This window comes from Gopherus flavomarginatus, chromosome 3 (assembly GCF_025201925.1).
Source record: "Gopherus flavomarginatus isolate rGopFla2 chromosome 3, rGopFla2.mat.asm, whole genome shotgun sequence".
Lineage (NCBI taxonomy): Eukaryota > Metazoa > Chordata > Testudines > Testudinidae > Gopherus > Gopherus flavomarginatus.
The window spans coordinates 56,597,782-56,624,532 of record NC_066619.1 but is presented as its reverse complement, the minus strand read 5'-3'; the positions used below and the strand labels follow the sequence as shown (position 1 = coordinate 56,624,532).

The 26,751-nt window shown below is 41.6% G+C and overlaps 1 protein-coding gene across 2 annotated transcripts in view; it reads right to left on the bottom strand.

The window, feature by feature from the left end:
• The window catches only part of RASA1 (RAS p21 protein activator 1), a 126,848-nt gene that overhangs the window by 32,224 nt on the left and 67,873 nt on the right, over positions 1-26,751 (bottom strand). For both annotated transcript variants that reach the window (XM_050944812.1, XM_050944811.1), the window contains exons 9-15: positions 25,495-25,573; positions 24,456-24,576; positions 16,218-16,374; positions 13,372-13,459; positions 10,523-10,600; positions 8,446-8,603; positions 8,030-8,106 (exon numbers count right to left, since the gene is read on the bottom strand). In XM_050944812.1, the coding sequence (XP_050800769.1) occupies positions 8,030-8,106; positions 8,446-8,603; positions 10,523-10,600; positions 13,372-13,459; positions 16,218-16,374; positions 24,456-24,576; positions 25,495-25,573 (758 nt within the window). The remainder of the gene's footprint in view (positions 1-8,029; positions 8,107-8,445; positions 8,604-10,522; positions 10,601-13,371; positions 13,460-16,217; positions 16,375-24,455; positions 24,577-25,494; positions 25,574-26,751) is intronic.

The following is a 26,751-nucleotide window of genomic DNA, read 5'->3' as shown; positions in this document are numbered from 1 at the left end:
ACATGGAGGTTAAGAGGTTTGGGATGCATCATCTGGCTGCAGTTCTGTGATATTATGTCCAGGACTTAAGGCAGACATATGGGATTCAGAATGGAGGGATTCTAAAGATCTGAAAACCAATACTGCCATGGTCAGGCTGTTGCTATCAGAATTAGAATGGCATGATCCTGCCTGAGCTTACGACGAGAGGAATGGGGCTGGGAGAGAGAGAAGCATATAGAACTTTCCCCTTCCAGGACAGCAGAAAGGCATCCAATAGGTACCCTGGCCTGTGAACTGCCATGGATCAGATCGCACCTCCTGTTCCTTTTTAGTGAAGGGGTCTAGTTCTGGCATTCCGTACGTCTGAAAAATGGACTTTGCTATGTACATTCTGAAGGACCATTTGTGATCTCTACTGAATGTCCTGCTGACATCCTTTGACGTGCAAAAGGAATACTTGACACACTAGGTGGACTGCTCAAAGATCCCCAAACACTGATGTGAAGAGAGTTTCTGATCCAACCAAAGCCCTTGAATCTGGAAGTCTCCCAGGAAAGCTCCCCATCCGAAAGGAAACACCTGTCACCAAAGCCATGAGAGGGAAGGGCTGGGGTGAAAGAAACCCCCTTGGCACACAGTCACAGGATCCATCCGACAATCTAGGGAGGACAAGACACCTGGAGGCACGTGAACTGGCATGTCAAGCAGGTGATGTGAGAGACAGTAAACAGACTTCAACAACCTCTGCATGTTTAAGGTTAAGTCTGGAATGCTGAGTCACATACGTGCAAGCTGCCATGTGTCTCAGAAGTCTCAGGGTTTGTCGACACAGTGAAGCAATGCACACCAGGGAGGTGAAATTTCTAAAGTGCATTAACATGTTGCACTTGAACTGGTTCAGGAAGACCCCCACCCTCTCGATACATTAAAAGTTCCATCATACACTTTAAACAGCACTGTGTTAAAGCACAATAACTTTTAGTGAGTATCAGCAGGATCTAGAAATCACTCCCCCACACACACATATTGTGCTTGGCCATACCATGTAGACAAGCTTGCAGAAAATTCCTTACCATTGTATGAGCATATACCTTGAGATATTTGTACAAGTCCAAAGTTTCCTGAAACCTAGCTTGAGCTAAATATGTCCTTGCTGTGATGGAGCTGAGAATCATGCCTATGAATTCAAGCTCTGCACACAGAGAAGGGCTGACTTGTCCTTATTGATCAACAGGCCAAACAAAAGTGAACAAAAGAGGGACTGGATCTCTTGATGGTTATCTCCACTTAATATATGGATCACCCTGAAACTACAAGTCATTCAAATGACATGCCTGCCTAGATGCCTGCCTCCCTGAAATGGGCTGTAATCACTTCCATGCACTTTGTGAAGACTTGAGGAGTTGCAGACAAGCTGAAGGGAAGGAGTGTAAATTGATAACCAACATTTGCCATAACAAACCTTACAGATGTCCTGTGATCTTGGTGAATGGCCACATGGAAGTAAGCATCCTTTAAGTTGAGGTCAGCATACCAGTCATTCGAATCTAGGGCCGGAATGACAGATGCTAGGGTAACCATCTTTACCTTACTTCCTCCTGTGTCACTAGGCAGCCCAGTTCTTCCATTGATTATAGTCTTCGCTAGGAAGAAGTACAACTAGGTGATGCCAGCACATTCAATACCCTCTGTCAGTGTCTTCTCCAGTTCTTCCTTGGCCTTCCTCACTCTCTCTTTCCACCCTCAGGTACTTAATTCAATGCCTGCTTTGCATGTCTCCTGTCTTCCATATGCTGTACATGTCCCAACTATCTGAGCTTTCTTTCTGTGACAATATTTTCTAACATGTTCTGCTCTGTCAGCTCCCTTATTCTTATTTATTTTGTCTTTCCATGAAACGTGTAGTATCTTCTTCAGCAATCTGTGAAGGGCAGCCTTCAATCACCTTTGGTTGCCCAGTGTCATAAGCCAAGTCTCCGCTCATTACAGTGTTCAAAACTAAGCTTTATTTGGCGTGGACACCTCTGCTTGACCACATGTCCAACAGGGATGTCCAACCCTTCCAACAGGGTTTTTGCTGCTTCCTGTTCTACCTCTGATGTAAAGGCAATCATTCCATTCCACATGATACTTAGTAAAGCAATGTCACTGGCAAAGTCAGTCATGTGACTTATCTCTGCTAACCCATTTCACAATGTCCACAATGCCTTTTGTTGCCCACCTCATCATTCATAGAATATCAGGGTTGGAAGGGACCTCAGGAAGTCATCTAGTCCAACCCCCTGCTCAAAGCAGGACCAATCCCCAACTAAATCATCCCAGCCAGGGCTTTGTCAAGCCTGACTTAAAAACCTCTAAAGAAGGAGATTCCACCACCTCCCTAGATATCCCATTCCAGTGCTTCACCACCACATTGACTGATAACATACACCCTGGTCTAAGTCCAGTCACAATATTTAACCACTCATCCAAGCCTGTATCTGATCTTACTGTGCATCTACTTTCAACATATAAACACCTTACTATATCGATTAGCTTGTCTGGTATCCTATAGCTTCAAGCAATATTCCATAAAGTCTCTTTGTGGATACTATCAAATGCTTTCTTCAAGCTGATAAAGTTGATTAAGACAGGCTTTTGCCAAGCAGTAGCTTTTTCAGTGATCTGCAGATGAGTGAATTGTTCACAACATGATATGCATGGACAGAACCCAGCCTGTTCTTGTAATTTTTCATCCACTATCATCTTCATTCTATTCAGCATGCGGGTAGCCAATATGTTTGCCCAGGACTGATGCAGCTTGTGCACTAAGATCACCTTTTTTTGGCAATGACATTATGATACCATCCTCCCAGTCTTATGGCACTCATTCTTTCACAGATATTTTGTTAGGGTTTGTTTGTTTGTTTGTGTTTGTTTTTTTAGCTGATCAATAAAAATTGCATATCCTGCCTTTAGTGCCACTGCTTGAATTACCAACTCCAGGAGCTTTCCCTGTTTGAGGCCTGTGATGACTGCTTTAATTTCATTGGGTGTTATTGGTCCCTTTTCTATTGGTTATCCATTCAAAGTTATCTTTTTTATGTAGTTGTTGAAGTCTCAAAGGTCCAGAATAAGTCTGACCTCCCTCTGTTACCTCCTGGAGTTTGGAATGAGAAAATATCAGGATCAGGAACAGAATCCCTTTCCCCAGCATTGGGGAAGTATTTTCTTTATAGCCTCTAACTGTAAAAGAGACTCAACTTTTTGAATGAGAACACTCTTGTCAGAATGGTCTCTGAAAAAGGATGGGGAGAGGAGGTGGGAACAACAGCTAGATGTATACTTCAGTTCCATGGTGCTTAGTGCCCACTGATCTGTTGTTAAATGGGCCCAAGTACCTAAAAATTGGAAGATAAATCACAGTGAACAGTATGTTGGCCTTGACTAAAGAGTTAAATGGACTTCTTAGATGCAGCTGGTTTAGAGGTAGCCAGAACTGAAGGGAGGAGGAGAAGATGGTCTCATCCTTTGAGATTTGTGGCACCTTTTACATTGCTCTGGTGCCTTATGGTTAGAATGGATACTTCTGCTGGAACTGAGGCCAGAACTGCTTTCTCTTAGAGACTGGGGTATAAATACCCAAGATCCCTAGAGATAACTCAGAGTCTTTAAGAGAATGCAGAGCATAATCTGTATTCCCTGAAATAAGTTCGGCTCTTTGATAGGTACATCCTCAATAGTTTGTTGAACTTCTGTAGGTATACTGGAATATTCCATCCAAGAAGCATGTCGCCCAGTGACTGTAATCACCATCACACATTATGCCCCAATTAAATCAAACACTGTAACGAGCCAAGATAGCTTCTAAACTGTAAGCAGAAGGATGAATAACCCCTTTTCTCAAATAAATAGAGGAATTTTTGCATCTTTATCTTTGGGACTAGATTTAGATCAGCCTTACCTTGCCTCCTCATTCACAACCACCACTAGCAAAGATCTCAGGGTTGATTGTGAATAAAAATATTCATGTCCTTGTGAAGGTACTTGGTATCTTTTGTCCATTCCTTTGGCTTTGGGTGGCAAGAAGGAAGGGCTTCATCTGTGGGATTTTATCTGGATTATCTTGCAGCAGTTCCACTTGTATACCCAGAGAGCTCACTACTCTTTCCATAAGCCCTTGGTATGTTTTGTAATCATCAGGAAACAGGGATGATAATTCAGAGACCGTAGCCTCACCTGAGAAGAAGAAGTGTTTAAAGGTCGCATCATAGTGTCTGCCCAATCTGAAGTTTGTTGGACCTCTCTATCAGATGGACCAACTACTATAGGTAAAAGTTGCCCAACCTGCAAGGTACCAGGATTGGTACCAAATAAAATCTGCCATCTCAGTGGAAACTTAACGATATGGGGTTTAGGAGATGATCTAGAGTCTGGAGAGATACCCCAAAAAAGCATTCCAGAAAGGCCATCGCTGGACCTGATATGGACTCAATTCCAAGGCAGCCTCCGTCTCTGGACCTGCTCCTGAGCAAGCACTGGTACCATGACCTCAATTACACAAGGAAGAATGTGGAGCAACTGGAGACATTTTGTAATGAGACCTTGATGTATAAAACCCCACCTCAGACTTGGAGGAAGAAAAACTGTACTTTGAAGACCAAGGTGGTGCACTACCAGGCAGAGGACTTGGTTCTGGATCAGTAGGAAGTAGACAGTACTGAAGAAAGTATCGGAGGTCTTCCTATATGATACCATACACCAGCCAAGCTTTTGGTCATAGCTGGTACCAAGAATTATGGAACATGAGACAGTGCTGAGTGTGTTGGTGCTGAGAAGGCTACAGACACCAGGGCTTTTGAAGGAGGAACTAGTGTCAAAACCTCAACATCTTGCAGAAGCGGTGAGTCTGGGACTGAGACACAAAAGAGGTCTCTGGCCATAACGTACATAAGAACAACCATATTGGGTAGACCAATAGTCATCTTGCCTAGTAACCTGTCTTCCGACAGTGGCCAATGTCAGGTGCTTCAGAAAGAATGAACGGAACAAGCAATCATTGAGTGATCCAACCCACTGTCCATTCCCAGCATCTGGCAATCAGAGGCTAGGGAAACCCAGAGCATGAGATTGCACTCCTGACCATCTTGGCTAGTAGCCATTGGTGGATGTATCCTCCACAAACTTAATACTTTTTTGAACCCAGTATAGTTTTGGCCTTCACAACATCACCTCAGCATTGTCGGTACCAAGAAAGTAGGAGGCACAGATGTATGCATCAAAGACAAAGTCAATGCTGCAGATGATCCCTGCAAGGCAGTCAGTCTCAACAGCACTAAAGATAGTGCCAGAGTCAATGTCTTTACATTGCTAGTTGAAGTATGAATCATGAGGGAGCACCTATCTCGAGCCTGTACTCAAACCATGGTACCTGCCTACCTACTGCAAGATACCACTAGAGACTTAAACCTAGTAGATGAATAGGGCTTCTTGTGGCTAGAAGAACGGAAAGCATCTGACTTCTTCTGCCATTTATGAGGTACCTGAGAAGGAGAATGGTGCATCATCTCCAATTTCCTCTAATGAAGAAATACTTCTAAGTCTGGCAGCTTGCTCCTGGACAGAAGTAGAGTCTGAAACCCCCACATATTGAGAGACTGGATTCCAAGGAGCAGTGAAGTGTAGCTTCTGTAAGGAGATGCCAAAATCATACCTCTCTAAACTTTTTCGTCCTGGATTTAAATGTCCATGTCCCAAACACTTTGGACAGAGGGAGTGGGGATTGCTGATTGGCGTAGTGTTATTACAGCCAGAACAGTAGGACTTAGGCATGCCTCATTACTGAACTTTGAAACAAAAACAAGTATTTTTTTAAAAACAAGTACTACTAACAAAAACTATACAAAAATGAACTATGTACAACAACAAATAAAGGAAACATTTCTCTTTTAGAGACACTGGAAAAAAAAAGTGATATGCTACACAAGCACCAACGGCTGACCACAGGTGGTGAAAAGGAACTGAGAGAGGGTTGGGTGGCCCATCTCCTTTATTCCTTCCGCTAGCAATTCAAGCGTCCAGAGGGCGTACACGCCACCTCAAAAGATAAGTCCTCTGGCTTCAGTGCACTAGACATACACACATGAAGTGGAATGGACATGTGTCATAATTCAAAGAAAAACTAACCATTAGATTATAAACTCATTGGGGCAAGACCTTTAGGACGATACAATCTGATGCATTCTATATTGCTATTAACTTGCTGGAAAAGAAACAAAAAGGCAACTGATGAGCAGGCTGAGTGGACACCAAGGGGAAACGAATATGCTAGGATAGAGAGAGCTGCTATAGCATACGAAGGGGGTGCTGGGCCTTAGGGTACCGCTCCCAACTCTCAAAGTGGCAGCTGAGATTGCTGTAGCATGTGACCCAAGAGTGGGACAAAGAGGGGCCCTGAACAGGGAAACACAGGAGAGAAGGCAGGCTCATAGGGTACTGAGGCTTTGTTAGAAACCACTGTCTCTTCATTCTCTAAAGAATTTTTACTTTTAACTTTTCCTGTTCCCTTTTCCTTCATCCTATTCCCTCATAATCCCACAAGGAACAGCAAAGAACTGGAGAGACTGAAGCAAACTTCATACTGCTAGTCTTGGAGAGATCCGAAAGTTCAAGAAAGTTAGCCTACGTGGAGTCTCACCTTTTATAGAACAGGGTTAAGATTTACAGCCTATTTCCTCTTGCCTGATGAGAGGTAATATAATATAGTGTAATAGCTAGTCTAGGATACATCTGATGAGATACATTGCACAAAAGATAATTTTGAACTAAGTTATTGTCCATTTTATTTCAGTTATGGAGAATATATACTAATTCTAAAGCTTTAATATGTCAATAAGGTACTTCAAAGGAATGAATACACTAACAATGTAGATTAATTGCAAAAATGCAATGCAGAAATTTATCTTATGTTGTGCAACTGTTTAAAATTATATTTTAAATTCATAATCTGTGTTAAAGCCTAAAATATTATAATCTATTAAAATCATTTAAATTAAATATAAAAAATAATATTAAGCAGCATGTATTTGTTGCCAGGTTTTAAATAAAGTCAAACCACTGAACTGGTTAAGTCACTGGCTAAGCTCCTGGAATCAGAGTTTGTTGAAGGGCTAAACCAACTTTTGACAACAGTGGCCTCTTCTGCAGGCGCAGAGAGATTTTATTTTTATTTATTTATTTATTTCTTTTGCATTTCATATTCAACTTGTTCAGCTGAATGTCTAGTTAAATCAAAGTTAAGAACCAATCTGGAGTTGAAAAAAGCAAGAAAGCTTATTTTACTCTTCCAGCATATGAATAGATGTGAGAAGATGAGATCTACTAGCTCTAAAATCTTGAACATGGTGACCACACAATCAGTTCAAGTCACGTACTACAGATATTTCCTTTGCTTAATAAATCACTTTTAAATGCAACATTTTATGATAAAATTTATGATAAACATTTTTTCTTCTGTATCCAGTACTTTTAAGGTAGTTTTAATTTTTAAAAATTAAATCGTTTTTGATCATTTTGAATCAAATCTGAATTTCCATCCCCACAAATCACAAATAAAAAGATAACCATCTAGTAAATAAGAAATTTACATTTCACCATTTTCTAACATCATAAAAATGTAAAAGTAACTTACATTTATTCAGATTCTTAAAATTGCTTAAATAAAAAAGTGTGTACACATATGGCATATCTACCCAGTAGGCAAAAAAAAAGCATCAAACAGTGTATTACATTTAGTTGCAATTCAACATATTTTGATAGCTAACAACCAATGAGAATCAATCTTTCTTCAGGAAAATACAAATTACCAATGCAAAACATGATTAAAATCAATTATTTAAATTGAGGTTTCCTGCTTGCTGATTTAAATCATTATTAAAATTGATAATTTAAACCAAAATATAAATCAAACCACCCTGGACAAGAGTGATAAAAGTTGTGCAAAGGGAAAACAATTTTGTTCTCTATTCCTATAATATATATCTCTCTCTTTTACAGCAATAAGACTTACATATATCTGGATCTTTACTTTTCTTTGTTTTGTTACTAAGACTTATCTCAAATCTGTTGATATCAGGTGAAAGATCACTAGAGAAAAAATTAAAAAATCTTGATTAATATTGTACTCCTTTGGCATTTAAATTAAACTAAGAAGCTCAATTACACATTTTCTGTTCTTTTCCATTCTTTAGTTGCACCATCCAGAGAAAACTTTAGCAGCCATACAATTACCATTATATTACATTAAACAAACATATTTAGGATGCAACAGGAAAAATGTGCGGCTGAAAGATTATGTATATGCAACTAGCCAATTTTTAATTAGAAATCAAAATTCAATGAATCATCATCAACACACTACCTATAAAGTGTTAAGAAATATCAAGTTTTTAAATGCTATTATAATGCAAAAAGAGTAAGACTTACTCAAAGACAAACTCCTCTGACCATACAGGGTTCTGCCCTTCCCTGACATGCGTTTTTGCTACCTGGACACTGTTCAGGTAGATGTTGCAATATGGATTAGTAAAGTGTTTTACTGGGAGAGTATGAGCTTCTTCAACATGTAAAATAAGGCTGCTGACCTGAAGAAAATATACAGGATTTAATCTCAACATATAATAGTATGAATTTTTTCAGCTCTAAAAAACTTTTGTTTTAACATATAAGTGCCAGACACAAACTAAAATTTGTTGATCAAATCAAGACAATTACTTAAATAAAGGAAAAACAAAGACTAGGAAATAGTCCAGGAATAATAGCAAAATATTGTCAAAAGGCATAACACAATAGCTTGTTAGAGGCGTAAGTGCGGATAAATTTTAAAAAGATCACTCTCAACCAGTTTGCATGTAGAACTATTTAGAGTACTACTAAGCACTCTTTGTTTTAACCTTCATACTCCTATGGCCCAGTTCAACTCCCATTTGTATCAATGGGAATCAGATCAGATATTTATAGAGTAAACATAGCAAACACCATAGTAGACCAGGACTGTGATCTATCTAAGTGCAGTATCCCATCTCCAACAATAGTAGCTTCAGAAGGAGGTACAATAAACCTGGAAACTAACAATTATGGAATAACAGGCCCATTGTAAAATTTCTTCTTAATTTCAGAGGATGGCTTAAGTCAAGGAACAAGTATTCAGCGAATGCTACTATGCTCTTGACTTCATTGATATTTTATATCAGTAAATTCTACATATTCATTATATGTGGTGTAAGCTGTATTTCTTTTCCAGTTCTAAATTAACTGTCTTTCAATTTAATCAATCTTTTCTTAGAGAAATGGTAAATGGAAGTACCTGATTTATGGATTTCTATACTTTTTATTATTTTGTATATCTTTATCATGTCCACCTCCACCTACTTGTCTCCCCTCTAAACAGTGCCATTTCTTCCCACATACTTTATATGGAAGTTTTTTTCTCTAAACATTCCTGTCACCTCTCTTGGACTCTCCCTCCCCCCCTTTATTTCTGATATACTATTTATCTTTTTTTGAAGTACGGTGATCAGAACTAAACACAGTATTCTAGGTAAGTATCACTAACGTACAAAATAGCATACTATTTTTAAGGACGTTTTTGTCTATTCCTTATGCATCCAAATGTTTTCTTTGCTTTTTTTGTTGCTACTGAATAATGTTGGCCGTGCCTTTTTCTGGCATTGTTACAGTTAATTTAGAGCTCATGACGAGTAGTTCAAATTATTCCTTTTAATGTGCATTATTTTGCATTTGACAGCAATGAATTTTATTTGCTATCTTGCTGTCTATTTACCTAGCTTAGTTAGGTCCTGCAAAAGTACCTCAATCTTCTCGGGGCTTAACAAATACAACATTTTGTGTTGCCTGAAAATTGTTGTCACCTCACTGTTCACCACTTTTTTTTTCTAGATAATAATAATATTCAACACCACCGTTCCTAATATGGAACCTTGTGGCATCTGACTACCAACTTTCAGTTGTCAAGAAAATTAACATACCTAGTCTTTGTTTTCCATCTCTGAGCCAATTTCTTGCCCATGACAGTACTCTCATCCAATGAATTAAATTAAGATGAAAAAAATGCTATTATGACTTATTATGTACTTGTCTCAAAGCTAGAACAGAAGTATTAGTAACACATGGAAGATGGCTACATTCTAGACTTAACATTTAAAAACAAACAGCAAACACAAGGAGTAAAATTTTCAGAAGCACCTACAAGTCATTTTTGAAAATGGGACTTATGCACTTCTGAAAATTTTACCCAAGTTTATCTGGTGATCAGACCTTAGTGCTGAGCAACAAATCTGAAGCCTGCCCATAAAGTGTTTTATTCTGTCATATATGGAAGCTGAAACCAATTCTTGAAGCGTAATTATGGCAGGTTTAACAAAATATTGCATCATGTGTACACACACACATATATAATTCACAGTTTACAAAGGTCTCAAAGCACAACACTAAGATTGACCAATATAGTTTTAGAAAAACTACAATATCTATGCCATTTCACCTGACGTAGACGTTTATTAGATGTTCCAGGACTGGTTTTTCGTAAATTGCAAAATGTCTGCAGAGCTTTCATCCAGTCCTACAAAAGACACACAAGATTTCAAACCAAATTAAGTCTGATCATTCTTCTCAAAGAATGGAAGATATAAGTCTGATAAAATGTCTAACTATTCAAATATTTCATTTAGTCAATTTCTTGTTTTCACATATTATATTTTAAGTTATATGTAGTATTCCAAAATTGTTTATTTTGGAATGAAAGCTACGTTTAAATCCATCATCTAAACTGCATAAAGCATTTGCAAATCAGGAGAATTTTCTCTTTTAGATATACCAAGCATTAATAATAGATACATAGTGTGACCTTTACCAATTTTCCACTCTAATGATACTGTATTAAATTACACATAGTATTTAGAATGAAGCAAAACATAGTTGCTTCTGAGTAAATAAAACTCACATGTGAAGTACAGTGCTCTAATTCTGACCCTCCCCCCAGTGTTTCAGTTTTGCAGACTCATTTCTAGCTGTAAATACTGCAAAGACAAAAAGAAGTTGATTGAAGAAAAAGAGCGAAGGTGACATCCACAGCCTCCTGTTCATCTGCCTCTGGCTGCTCAACCTAAAAGTTGCCCTAAAGAGGCAAACGGATTCCCTTTGCAGAGGGATATCTATGGGAGGTATAAAGCCACCACAGCTGGCTCTAAACCACGTGTTCCTGGTCTCCGTCAGAGTGAGGTGCTAGAGAGAGCAGTCATCACCAGCCTAATGGCCCTTTAGGATATGCATACACAGGGATAAGTGCCATGGCTAGCATGAGTCAGATGGCTCAGGCTGTGGGGCTAAAAATTGCTGTATAAATATATTTGGGCTTGGGCTGGAGTCTAGACTCTGGGACCTTAATTTTGCAGCTCCTGAACATGAGCCTCATGAGCCTGGGCCAGCCATGGGCTTTTTATCCCTGTGTAGACATACCCTGTAAGAGGCAAGAGCTGGAGAAGCCCTCAGACTGCTCTAACTTGCTGGGGACTATTTGGTTCCCCGACAGTCCAAGGATTGCAAGTGAAATGTGTACAGGCCTTTGTGTTCCATCTCCTCAAGCTGTGCTGAACTCTGATCCAACGTAGCTAGGGATTTAACCTTTAGACTAACAGTCAATGTGCATAATTAGATATCACAAGTAGATATTTCTTAGCTACGTCTCAGTGCAATACAATGCTGCTATTAAAAAGGTTGGTTCAATTTTTTACCCTTCAATTATTTTTCATATGTTGTTTCAAATATTGACAAATAATATGGGCAGAAGTAATTGTCATAATACTCAGTTTAAAGTACACTGCAGCTGGTCTCAAGTAAACAAGTTTGCTAATCAATTTCTTTTCACATAAAAACGTTCCATAATACAAAAGACTTTCAGACTACAGTTCCACAGGAAGATTTAACAACTCTCTCATTGTAGGTAGGGCCAACCACAGCTGCTGAAATACCTGAACAATTACACATAATATTTCTGTGGGGGTAAAGAGGATATATAGTTTACCTTTACTTTTCTAGATCTACTAAATATAGTCCTTCAGTCCTTTCCCAGTCATAGGAGAACCTCTCCAACTTCAATGCCACAACATACATTCTACTCCTCATGGCAGAGTCCATTGTGATCAAGCTTGGAGATGGAAATTTGCATGTGGCTACAGTTCATTTTATTCACAAAGCATCTTTCTAAAGATTAATATTCTTAATTTTATATCATATCCACATATATAAATAAGAACTTTGGAAACTGCTGAAAAGGAAAATTTCTTAGTCCTACAAGTAAACTCTCTTTTCCAGGGTAAATTACTGATGTTAAATTTACAAACACTGCAGCTGAATAAAGTGGGATGGGAAGGAGGTAGTGGAGTACCACCATATTTTGTCAAAATTTAGGGTTAGGGTTTTTTTTGCTTTTTTAGACTTGTTAACTTTATTGTAAGATAAGGAATATGGAAAAAATATTTTAAAATGGTGCAAGAACAATAAATAAAAACAAAGTTAACGACCACAGCACTATAAGCAGGAGTATACACAAGGTTTTCAGTCACATTAAATTAAAGAAAGTAAACAGAAGAACTGTATAAAGTACATCACTGCTGGCCACAATAATTAATTCTGTTGCAGGGCTGATTTCACTTTTTGATAGGTGACAAGGGAGTGAGGAGTGAAAGATCTATATTTTGGAGACTGACGTAAGAGTCCCCTTTGCCTTCCCTAAGCCTCACTTGTCACCTCTTCCCTCTCCCTTTGGTGCATTAATTCCTGGCACCCAGGCATTATCCCTGAAAGGCCAAGAGAGGAGATAATGGCTCTGCCCTACTGCTACTACCTCTTTCTGTTATCTCAGACAACCTGCAGCACTGGAGATCCAGAGAAAAACACACCTGGCATTACAGGGATAACGGTACTCCATAAGATACAGCCACCCACACACAAGACAGGTTGAGGTAGGGAGAAGAGGGCCAGCACTCAAGTCCTTTCCCACCAAGCGGAGCTGCTTTTCTAAAAGGATATGAGTATGAAGTTGCTAACCCCAAGGCATAGAGGGGGTAATCCTGCAATAAAAACCATGCAGGTGGACTCCTGTGCCCAAAAAATTCTCAATGTAGAATCTAGGCCTAAGTCTGTAGGGAAACTATTGACCCATGGGTTTGAAAAGTTATTACAATGGACAGGGCTTTAAAAAAGCTTTATATACTGGTCACTGTCAACATGTAGTATACTTGTTTCCTACTAAAAACCTTAATTCCATTAAGTATCAAAACACTCATCGCTTATTTAAAAATTTGCATTGTTTTATATGCCAAAGCCTCTTACCTGTGCTTGTTCTGGAGTTTCTCCTGCAAAGTAAAAGATGTAATGTTCTTCACTAAAGTGCTGAACTACTATCTGAAAACAGTTTGGCCTTTAAAAAAAAAAATCAAACAAGAGTTTTAGTAACAAAGAGTAACATCTTCACATTACTGACCAACTGTTTTGCTTGCTGATCTCTGGCAAAATATAAATATTTTTGGAAAATCTGAGCCAACACAGTTCAGTTGTTTGAATACAAACAGCATTAAAAACATAATCATTTTTTCTTTAAAAATATTCATCTTTTTTGGACAGCTGTAGCACTGAAGTGTGTGGGAATAGGAAGCTGCATTTTCACAGAGATAGAAGAAAAATACTTTTTGAGCATTCAAGTGAAAATGTGTTTTGATTTCACTGAGTTATGAGCCTTTAAAAAAAATCGTACTTCACCTGTGTGCAGTACAATATACTTTAGAATATTTAAGGAACCTTTAGGACAAAGATAGACTGCACGGCACATGCAGGTGGGGATGACTTTGCCATATAGCACAAAATGTGGTGATGTCATCTTGTAAGGTAAAAGAAGCACGTTAACATTCACTCAGGTAGAACTGTTCCCTATGGACATTTTAATGGCGCATGAAATATGGTGCAATGGTGCATGAGATATGGTGCAAGTAGTTCTACATTACGGAGTTTCTTTTGACTTTCAGAAATCTTAGGAAGTTATGTTAAGCAAGAAAAAGCTAGGTTGCATGTTCAGCTTTTACTCTTATGCTATAGTATATGCAAATCAATTCAGTACAATGTATGTATATAACTACTCACACTGTCAATTATAGTATCATACAACTTTTTTGACAGCTTTAAATACATCTGAACAAACTTCTTTATTCTTGTATACTTGCACTATTTTCTCTGTCACAATGGTCCAGTTTTTTTTCGGACAGACTTTTAATAGCAAGTTATTTTCTATTTAAAAAATGTGTTTAATAATTTAGGCAAAATAGTACCCTGACCCTACACAACCCTATAGTGGGATATACTCTACCCTCTACCCCACCGCGTGTGGGGTCACATAGCTGCTATTCCATTTGTGGCTGAAGTGCAAGGATTCCAGGAGAGAAGGGGCTGCACACCAAATACTCATCAGGTGATCAAGTGGTCAGGGAAGGGACAAAGCTATGTCTCCTCTTGCACTCCAATCATTAGCCAGTGGAGCTGGCTTGGTAAAGGAGGAGTAAGTTGCATTCCACCACCACCCAGATCAACAGAAGAGCAGGGGAGGAATCATGAGTCTGAATCTCTTCTTCGTGACCACCTGGTGTGGCTCAGCTGTGTGGTGTTCCTTACTCAGAGCCAAGCTGTAAGGCACAATCTAGATCATACACAGCAGCCATGCACTATCCAATTTAATTTCAACCAGCAGCAGTGATTCTTAAGAGCAGTTCAGGAAGCAGCTTCAGTTAACTATGCAACTAGTTTAGTTACAAATGTAGGTGGGCTATACATGCCAGCAAGTTTTCACTATTACTATGCAATACTTCTGTCTATTTATATGGCCCTCATCCCAGTGTTACTGCTTCCTAATTACTTAAAAATAGAATTACCAACCAGATGGAGCAAAGGCATCAGAGCTTTATTATTTAAGGAGGATTGGAACTAAATGTCACCAATTCTTTCAACAGATATCTTCTCACTGAGTCTCTGTTATTCTCTTACTTAAGGATATTAATGTGGAGGTTTTCCAGAAGGCTCTTCTCTGTTTTTTTGGTCATGGAAATGCCAGTAATGTCAGAAGACTTGCATCTAGCAATTTTTCAAAATTGTGAAAAAAAAGTCCATTTAATTTAAGTGGATTTTTACATCCAGGTTGCAAAACTTTTATTTTAATGGATTATGTTATGGTTATGTATTTACTCTTATTTATAACACAGAATGATTTTCAAAATATTTTTAATAACTGATTAAGAATTGTGGGTGGAATTTTTAAATTAAATTTGTAAATAGCAAGAAATGATTTTTTGTTAATCTTTTTACTACTGACCACCACTATGATCTCCACAACCTCCTGTGAGTAGCAGTCTTTGAACACAAATAGTTCACTAGGCCTTTAGTATGTATGTGACTCAATACTGTACGTGTTCTTTGCATCATGTACTTGGTATGTTAAAACAAAAGCAAAGCTGATTGTTATTCATAATCTCTTCCTAGTGATTATCATCTTTCCCAAAAATGGTTTATATCAATTAGCTTCCATTCTGCTTTAATATTGGTTTAACATCAGAACAAATTTTCTGCTTGAACATTAAAACTCAATGGAATAGTTTTTAACTATCTTAACTTTCAGTTGACGTCTGAACAAAAAAGAGGGCTCATTTCGTTGCAATTTCAACAACGTTTGGTCTCTATCAAAATTTCATAATATAGATTCATAGACTCTAGGACTGGAAGGGATCTCAAGAGGTCATCGAGTCCAGTCCCCTGCCCTCATGGCAGGACCAAATACTGTCTAGACCATCCCTGATAGACATTTATCTAACCTACTCTTAAATATCTCCAGAGATGGAGACATACGTTATTCAATTACCATTTTAATTAAAGTAGTGTGCTCCATTTTTGACGGATGGAACACACAGTGTGCTCAATGTTGAGTTAATTTATTAATCTAAAAGCCTGAGTGGTTATCCTGCCTATTACTTCACACTAGAAACTTCTGATACTTTAAGAGTTCTAAAATTTCCAACATGTTTAATTTATTGCCCTGTTGAAAGAAGTATATGGAAATAAATGAAGTTATGCACCTATAAAATTGTAATATTTAAACAGTGTACAACTGCAGACATGCGAACTGAAAGCTATCATCTTACCTGCCAAACAAACTGTCATGAACTCCATAGACAGAACACACACTGAGATCTATTAAACCTTTGGGCTTTGTGGCTCGCTTTTCACTTTCAAAATAAATAAGCTGGGCGTCATTCCCCTCTAAAATAAAATACAAATTCTTCCATCGCTTTCCTTTGCCTGGAAAAAACAAACAAGGGCAGTTAAAAGTCCTGTTAACATATTGTAATCTTTTGCAGAATTTTTCCTAGGTCTTAATTAACACTACAGGTAAAAACTGAAGAGGACAATTTCAAATTGCCAGATTTCAAAACAGAACAATAAACAGTTTAAGCATGTAGTACAATCTTTTCTTGGAAATTAAGTTAGTGTATCTCAGACCTGGTCTACTCTACGTGTTTAAACCGATTTTAGCAGCGTTAAACCGATTTAACGCTGTACCCGTCCACACTACGAGGCCCTTTATATTGATATAAAGGGATCTTTAAATTGGTTTCTGTACTCCTCCTCGACGAGAGCAGTAGCGCTAAAATCGGTATTACCATATCGGATTAGGGTTAGTGTGGCCGCAAATAGACGGTATTGGCCTCCGGGTGGTATCCCACAGTGCACCACTGTGACCGCTCTGGACAGCAATCTCAATTCAGATGCAGTGGCCAGGTAAACAGGAAAAGCCCCGTGAAATTTTGATTTTCATTTCCTGTTTGCCCAGCGTGGAGCTCTGATCAGCACGGGTGGCAATGCAGTCCCAAATCCAAAAAGAGCTCCAGCATGGACCGTATGGGAGATACTGGATCTGATCGCTGTATGGGGAAACAAATCTGTTCTACCAGAGCTCCGTTACAGAAGACAAAATGCCAAAGCATTTGGAAAAAAAAAATCTACAGGCTACACAGCGCTGCGTGACAAGCGTAACGGGAAGCCAGAGACTCAAATGGGCGCTCATGGAAGGAGGGAGGGGGTACTGAGGACTCCAGCTATCCCACAGTCCACAGCAGTCTCCGAAAAGTATTTGCATTCTTGGCTGAGCTCCCAATGCCTGTAGGTTCAAACACATTGTCCGGCATGGTTCACAGAATAGCTCATCAATCTACTCCCCCCCTACGTGAAAGAAAAGGGAAAGAAATCATTTCTTGACTTCTTTCAATGCTACCCTATGTCTACTGAATGCTGCTGGTAGACGCGATGCTGCAGCAGTGAAGAGCAGTATCCGCTCCTCTCCCCTCCCTGGTGGCAGACGGTACATGCTTGAAAACTGCTGAATACCCCTGGCTGGCCTCAGGGGCGCCTGAGTAAAAATAGGAATGATTCCTGGTCATTTCCAATAGATGGGACAGAACGGCTGGTAACCGTCTTCATCATAGCCACTGGGGGCTGAGCTCCATCAGCCTCCCCTCTTTCACGTCTAAAGAAAAGATTCTGTACTGCCTGGACTATCATAGCAGCGGCATGCTGGGCTCCTCTCCCCCGCACCGCTTAATGTCCTGCCTGGACTGTCATAGCACGGGGAGGCTGCCTCCCCCTCATTTTATCTCACTAACAAGTCACTGTTTGTTATTCCTACATTCTTTATAACGTCATGACACAAATGGGGGGGACACTGCCACGGTAGCCCAGGAAGGTTGGGGGAGGAGGGAAGCAACGGGTGGGGTTGTTGCAGGGGCACCCCCCCGTGAATGGCATGTAGCTCATCATTTCTGCGGGATCTGACACGGAGCAGCTGTGCTCTCTGATACACTGCTTCTCTAGAACACACCCCAAATTCTAGGCAGGACTGACTCTATTTTTAGAAACCATAAAGGAGGGATTGACTCAGGGAGTCATTCCCAGTTTTGCTTTTGCGCCCTCAGCCGACCTCAGCCAGGGGCACCCATGATAGCAGCAGACAGCACAGAAGGACAGATAACTGTCATCTCATTGCCAAATTACACTGGCAGCAGACGGTACAGAACGACTGGTAATCGTCTCTGTTATCATGCAAAAGCAAATGAATGCTGCTGTGTAGCGCTGGAGTATCGCCTCTGTCCGCGGCACCCAGTACACATATGGTGACTGTAAAAAAAAAAAACCTGAACGGGCTCCATGGTTGCCATGCTATGGCGTCTGCCAGGACAATCCAGGGAAAAAGGGCACGAAATGATTGTCTGCCATTGCTTTCCCGGAGGAAGGAATGACTGACAACATTTACCCAGAACCACCCGCGATAATGATTTTTGCCCCATCAGCCACTGGGCTCTCAACCCAGAATTCCAAGGGGTGGGGGAGACTGCAGGAACTATGGGATAGCTACGGAATAGCTACCCACAGTGCAAAGCTCGGGAAATCAACGCTAGCCTCGGACCATGAACGCACACCGCCGAATTAATGTGCTTAGTGTGGCCGCATGCACTCGACTTCATACAATCTGTTTCATAAAACCGGTTTATGTAAAATCGGAATTATCCCGTAGCGTAGACGTACCCTTAGTACGGAAAAGCTCTGTTATCTGGCATGTTGGGGGAATGGAGAGTGCCAGTTAGTCAAAAATTCCGGTTAACTATGCATGAGTTATACTTACCAATGGAAGGAGGGAGTTTGGGTGTGGGAGGGGGCTCAGGGCTGGGGCCTGGGAGAGGGTGCAAGGCACAGGTTCTGGAAGGGAGTTTTGGCATGGGAAGGTCAAAAACCGGACACCTGGTAACTCTATCGAAGATTTGTATTGGGAGAAAGCAGAAATGTCAATTTCTAGACCTTTCTGATTGGTGAAGTACCAGATAACACAGCTTTTACTGTATACAGACTGTATCTAAAAAGGCTCAAATTTGCACAATAGTAAATCCAAACCTCCACTTTTGGTCTCAATCATGTAATCAGATATGTTCAAACTGACCCCTATGCAGTTTCAGAGACTTCACTAGGACTCAGCAAAGCCATAGGGACCGCCTGCATGTCAATGGACAAAGACGCCCATCTTTCAAGATAAAATTAGAGCTGAACAGTTTGCAAACTAAGGCACTGTCCCTGCAAACAACTGATCACCTTCCCGAGTAGATCCCGGCACCACTCCTGCAGACATTTGCTGTCACGATCCAAGTCTGGATCTTGGTACCGAGTCATTCATCGATGTCGATCTCAATCCCAGTACCGCTCGACGCCCCACCAGTGCCGCTCTCCAGCGACCCAGTACCAGTACGCACTGTGCCCCGGAGAGTCGCCACAGACGTGCTCTGCACCCTGGCCCTTGCGCTCTGCCTCACGGTCATCACAGTCTGAGGGTGCCTCATGCTTGGCCTACCCAGCTTCAAGCCAGGGCGAGGGCAACGTGGATCAATGGCATGACGAAGGCCAAGACCCTAATCGGGATCCTGAACAATGGTCCTTCTGGACACCGTGGGCATACCACCAATCCCAAGGGGTTCCGTCAGGGGCCTCCCGCTCAGCCCATTCTGAACCCCGGGTTCCAGAAGCCACCATAAGTCGCCCCCCTCCCCAGATGGTATGGAAGCGGCTGCACCTACCCCAACACAGGCCCCAGTGTAGAGGATCCTGGGCAACAGGGCTCCTCGCTTCACGATCCGCCACAGAACCCCCTGGACCCTGTGGCATCTTCGTCATCTTCTCCAGACGAGGCAGTGGCAGGGACAACAGCCTCAAGTCCTCCCCCAATAGACCTTCATGCCCACCCAGACCTTTTATGTAGGGTGGCATGTAATATGGACCTCCAAACGGACGAGGCAGTGGAGTTGGAAGACCCAGCGGTGGACATCCTTTCGGCAGGGGCCCCGCCCCGAGCAGCACTGCCTATCATCCGCATCATCCAGACCAACATCAAGACAATATGGCAGACCCCTGCCTCTATCCCACCGACATCCAGAGGAGTGGAGAGGAAATCCTTTGTCCCCTCCAAGGAGTATGAGTACCTTTATACTCACCCTCAGCCATGTTCACTAGCGGTGTCCTCTGTGAACGCAAGGGAATGGCATGGTCTACAGGCCCCAGAGCCCAAATCAAAAGACGCCAGGCTTCTAGATCTATTTGGGCGCAAAATTTATTCAGCAGGAGGTCTTCAGCTCAGGGTCGCAAACCAACAAGCACTCCTGAGCCGGTATTGCTATAACTCATGGAACTCCATGGGGAAATTTCAGGAGTTAATTCCGCAGGAGTCCAGGGATGAGTTTGGGGCCATAGTGGAGGAGGGCAAAAAGGTGGCTAGGACCTCCTTACAGGCCTCCTTAGATGCAGCAGACTCTGCAGCTAGGACCCTGGCATCAGGCATAGCCATGCGACACATCTCCTGGTTGCAGGTATCTGCCTTGCCACCAGAGCTGCAACAGACCCTGCAGAACCTGCCATTTGACAGGCAGGGCCTGTTCTCTGACAAGACAGACTCTAGATTACAGAGCCAGAATGATTCCGGGGCTATCATGCACTCCCTTTGCATGAACACCCCGGTGACCCAGCGCAAGCCTTTTAGGCAGGACTTCTATAGAAGACGCGGACGAGGTGGTAGAAAGAAATCCAACAGCCACCAACCTGGTCAGAACCAAGGCCCTCCCAAACCATCGGAGGGGCCTAAGCAAAACTTTTGAAGGTGCGCCCGAGGACGGCGTATCAGTCACCAACCAGGACCCTTACCCTACATTTCGAGATCATCTCTCCCATTTCCACCGTGCGTGGTCCCGTATAACTTCTGACTGGTGGATTCTTCACATGGTGGAAAAAGGATATTCTCTCCAGTTTTCTCTCCCCCTTCCCTCCCAGTCCCTCTTCAGGGACCCCTCTCATGAGCAACTCCTTATACAGGAGGTCCAAACGCTCTTGTTCACAGGAACGATTGAGGAGGTTCCAAGGGAGCTAAGGGGCAGGGGTTTTTAACTCCTGCTACTTCCTAATCCCCAAGGCCAAGGGTGGGATTTGAGCCATCCTAGATGTGTGGACTCAAGAAATTTGTGGTAAAGTTTAAGTTCCCCATGGTTTCACTGGGGACCATTATTCCTTCCCTGGATCCTGGGGACTGATACGCCGCCCTCAACATGGAAGGATGTGTACTTCCACATAGCGATTTACCCGCCGCACAGGCACTTTCTTCGCTTTGTGGTCAATCACGAACACTACCAATTCACTGTCCTTCCCTTCAGCCTGTCCACGGCTCCCAGGGTGTTCATCAAGTGTATGGCCATTGTGGCAGCCTACCTTTGTCGTCAACGGATCCAGGTGTTTCCGTATCTCGATGACTGGTTCATTCGAGGCCAAACCAGGGTCCAAGTTCAATCCCATGTTCGATTCGCTCTAAGTACGTTCCACTTAGGTCTCCTGCTGGGTCTACTGCTCAACAACGGAAAGTCGACTCTGGAACCAAGCCAGAGAATAGAGTTTATCAGGGCAGTCCTGGACTCCAGACTCGCCCACGCTCTCCTGCCAGACACACACTTTCAGTCGACGGCGAGCATCGTTGGCAGCCTCCTAAAATTTCCGACTTCCACAGTGAAGACGTGCCTCAGCCTTCTGGGGCACATGGTTTCGTGCATTTACGTAACCAGGCATGCCAGACTTCAGCTTTGCACACTTCAGGCCTGGTTATCAACAGCATATTGACCAGGTAGAGGCAGCCTGAGCATGGTGGTCACCATCCCAGAATCGGTTTTGACTTCCCTCCATTGGTGGCTGGACCCCACGTTGGTGAGCGACGGGGTACCATTTCACACCCCAAAACCCTCCTTGTACCTGGTCACAGACGCATCATCTCTGGGACGGGGTGCCCACTTCGGGGAGCTCCAAACACAGAGCCTGTGGTCCACATCCGATATGACTCTGCATATCAATGTATGAGAACTGATGGCAGTACACCTAGTATGTCAAGCATTTCACGAGCACCTACATGGCGCTGTGTGGCAGTCCTCACAGACAACACCATGGCCATGTTCTACATCAACAAGCAAGGGGGAGCCCAGTCGTCCCCGTATGCCAGGAGACCATTCACCTGTGGGAATTCTGCATAGCCCACTCAATACATCTGATGGCATCATTTCTCCCAGGGGTCCAGAACACGATGGCAGACCACCTCAACAGGTCCTTCCAGCCTCACGAGTGGTCGATTCATCCAGATATCATCCACCCCATCTTCCTGAGATGGGGGTTTCCCCAGGTGGACCAATTCACCTCGCACACCAATCAGAAGTGTCAAGTGTTCCGTTCTCTCCAGGGGCACTCTCAGGGTTCCCTATCAGACGTTTTCCTACTTCCATGGAAAGACCAGCTGTTCTATATCTTCCCTCCATTCCCACTGGTCCACAGGGTCCTACTCAAGCTGCGCAAGGACACCTGCTCGCTCCTTTACCTATCTTGGAAGATAGCCCTCACTTCAGCAAGACGCATATCTGAAATCAGAGCCCTCACGTCAGAGCTGCCGTATACAGTTTTCTATAAAGACAAGGTGCAGCTTCGTCCCCACCCTGCCTTTCTCCCCAAGATGGTATCAGCTTTTCATGTGACCAGGACATTTTCCTCTCAGTTTTTCATCCGAAGCCGCACACTACGTGGCAGGATCAACGCATGTACTCTCTGGACGTTCGTAGGGCCCGCGCATTCTATATTGAGCGTACGAAGCCATTTAGGAAAACAACCCAGGTCTTTGTTGCAGTGGCCGACCAGATGAAAGACCTACCGGTCACCTCGCAATGCATCTCTTCTTGGATCATGGCCTGTATCCGTGCTTGCTACAACTTGGGCGGTGTCCCAACCCCACGCTTCACCACCCTCTCCATGAGGGCTCAAGCCTCATCGGCCGCTTTTCTGGCCCAGGTTCCAATTCACGAGATCTGTAGAGCTGTGGTTTGGTCATCAGTACACACCTTTGCTACTCACTACGCGTTAGTTCAGCAGTCTAGAGACGAGCAGCATTTGGTTCAGCGGTTCTGCACTCAGCAATGTCTCACTCCAACCCCACCACCTAGGTAAGGCTTGGGAGTCCCCCAATTGGAATCGATATGAGCAAGCACTCGAAGAAGAAAAACGGTTACTCACCTTTGTAACTGTTGTTCTTCGAGATGTGTTGCTCCGATCCATTCCAAACCCGCCCTCCTTCCCCTCTGTCGGAATAGCCAGCAAGAAGGAACTGAGGGGTTGCTGGGTCAGCAGGGGTATATATCCAGCACCATTAAGGCATCACTACAGGGGGATCCACAGCTGACCCATCAGGTGTTGCTAGGATAAAAATTATCCGACGATCGTGCACGCGGTGCGCACACACACCTAACTGGAATTGATATGAGCAAGCACTCAAAGAAGAACAAAGGGTTAACAAGCAGCTCTGGGCTCACAAGGCCCCATGCAGCAGCACCTTCTGGGCATGCTCACAACGGAGGCAGAGTTCAAAAGGGAAGGAAGGGTTCAGCTCAGTCAGAGCAAGGGAACAGTCCTACACTGATAGCTCCTGCAGGATCCCCAGGTCACCTGGACCAGACCCTGCTGCAGAGCGATCAAAGGCCCCATGAAGAACAGGAATGGAGAGTTGCAACTGAAGAAGAGCCTCTGGATTACTGTCAGTGAGAACCACCCTGGGAGTTCATAAGCCGACTCAGTTTGTGATCTTGGATGCGGCTGAGAACATAGTAGCCAATGACCAGGGAGCAGGATTCGTGGTGTCTGCCCTCTAAGCCGCATATCCAACTGGCCAGTCACAGGGCACTGGGCTGGAACCCGGTGGAGCAGGGAGGGTTTGGATTCCCCTACCACAGGCCAGCACAGGCTGGGTAGAACGGCCATGGATTCTCGCCACTTGGAGGCACTGCTGGGCTCAGATGTTGAACCTCACAATAGGAATAGACATATGACCCACAGCACTTGAAGTCTGGATATCACTGGTATCTAGCACAGGACTGACTAACACTTGAAACAACAGCAGCCAAAAAAAAATAAAAAAAAAAAAAGGTATCCAATAAATAGGTTTTCTAACGAAGAACTGACTATTTACAAGGCAGGAAGAGAGATAACTAGCTAACTATGCACAAGATACTGAGAAAAAACTCTATATTCCTATTTATCAATCCTTGGATCACAACAGCCCTTCTGGCCACAGCATCCAACTCAGAGCTCATGTTCAGCTGATTATACACTGTGACCCCCAAATCTCTTTTCAGATTCCCTGAGTTCCCAGTTTAGAGTCCCCTAAGCTGTATGTGCAGTCTGCTTTCTTCGAGTAATTTTGAACAAGTTATCAAAATATAAGAATGTAATTTAATTTTCAGGAGGTTGCTTTATACTTAGAAGTAAAATGTTCTTACTTTTTTTCAAAAGATACCCTTTTTTGACAATATTTTTATAAAAAGCATCCTTTGTTTTTCGACGAATTGTATTATAGATTTCTTTTCCATCCACTGCATCATTAAGCACTTGTTCTTGATGCTGGTAAAGAAAAATAATAGCCATCAGTATTTTTCAGTTCAGAAATATCAGATTGATTATAATGCTGAAAATGGAAATATTCTTACCGATGTTCTTTATTGTCAAATATCTCTTGTAATCTTATGCTACTTAATAAAAGGACTGATCAGTTTTCATGACGTCATTTTTAATAGCATACTCTCTGTATATTTTCCTACATTTATATCACATCACATTTGGTTAGTGTGGAACAGTTTATGTGGTCAGACAATTATTCTGAGAGATGGAAAATAAATTTGACCTGCTCCTACTTGCTAAGAAACACACACGGAGTGTGTCCCTCTCATTATGTATGCATAGAGAAATAGAAAGAAGGATACACAGTTTAGTTATTTCCCATACAGACAGTGTTTTCTCAAAGTTTACATTAGATAACCTTTTAAAACTTTTTCACTTCTGTATGTCTTTTATTAAGGACATTGTGCTTTGATACTTCAGGGAGAAATCTAATGAAGCCTAGCAGTGAAAACACAGGGTGCACAGGTCAAAATTAAAAAGTTTCAACAGGTCTGGGTGAGGAAGGTTGCACAGTTCTTCATTACAATGCATCTGCTTCAAAATACAGTTATTTTCACCTTCATTTCACAGAAAATAAGGAAACAAATTCAGGGATAAATGAAAGCAGATGTTAGACTAGGATAGTTGAGAAAAAAGCCAGAACAGCTAAGCCAGAAAGCATGTTAAATATATTGGACAGTACATAACCTAAGAGAAAATATTAGTTTTTGTCTTTACTCTGATAATATTATTGTGTCTGCCATTTGTAACAGACTGTTCTAACTAAATTATAAATTAGTTGATATAAGTTAGGCCAAGTACTGTCTTCACTCTAAAAACCCCACGCTCTTTAGAAATATTATGAGGCATTAAATGTCTCACCTGCATTGGGACAGGGTCTTTTAGGTAATATCCTTCAACAATTTGTTCTTTTCTGTAGTGCTCAATGATGTCAGCAATACTGTTCAAATAAAAAATTATAAACTTTGAATATGTTATTTTTTTCTCCTGTTATAACTTTTTTCCAACATAAAATTCACACATTAAATTTCTCACATAAATCTTTAATAAAATCACATGCTAAGAAAGGTGATCTCACTTGTTATCTGCCAGAATACAGGATTCAGCAATCACATATTTGAGTTCTGCTAATAAAAAACATATATGAATTCCACACTAATCTTACAGAGTTTAAAACTGTTGCTCAAAAGGCTAGATGATGAGGACATAGAAAACTCAATGATCAAGTAAGGGCAAATACATTCCCAGCTATTCAGCCAGGCTGAAAATTGTTATTTTATCAACAATAATTTTCCAAGTCTCATCATCACTAGGGAAAGTGAAGGGGAGACACTTCACTGTGCAAAGCAATTTCTTTCTAGGGGGGTGGGAATGGCAAATATAAAAGGTCTGTAACAGATTACAGAGCTCATACTTAGAAGTCACTGAGCAATCATGTTAAATTAAATTCTCGTCAGCAGAACTCCTCTACAGGGAAACTTGCATTCTAATTATCAGAGGGAATCAGGCTGAAATTGTATTTTGAAGAATCGAGGATTGGGAGGTGGCAATAGATGTAAACTAAAACTCAGTATATTTCTTTGGCTTTCTTTTACTTTTTTATGCATAGTTCTTATTGAAATAGCCTTGATTTAAGTTAGAGTGCAATGACATGAACAATATGTAGGTATTCTTAGCACATCCTATTACACAGAATATCAGCCTGAAAATAAAAACACTTGAATAATTAAATACAAAACACATGAGCAAACATATTTTAATATATATTATTAGTTGGAAGTATGGGAAAATACATTCATCAGGGCATATGTGATGGAATCTTTGGCCAGAGTTACACTTGCCAATGTAAATTGTGCACAAAGCTCTCAGATTAATGGATTAGGCAGAAGAATCTAAACAGAATATGTGTAAGGTTTCATAAGCTGGTTTGTGCATTCCTTATTTCAGAGTCATTAACTGTCTTCATTTGGTATTGTGTGTTTGATATTTCAAGAGTTGATGGAATGCATGGTGTATACTTGATGCTTAAGGATATTTCCCACCAAATTGCTTAGTATGGATTAAGTTTTTATTCTAAAGGTCATCTCAAGGGACCTTTCTGGCACTATTACTAACCCC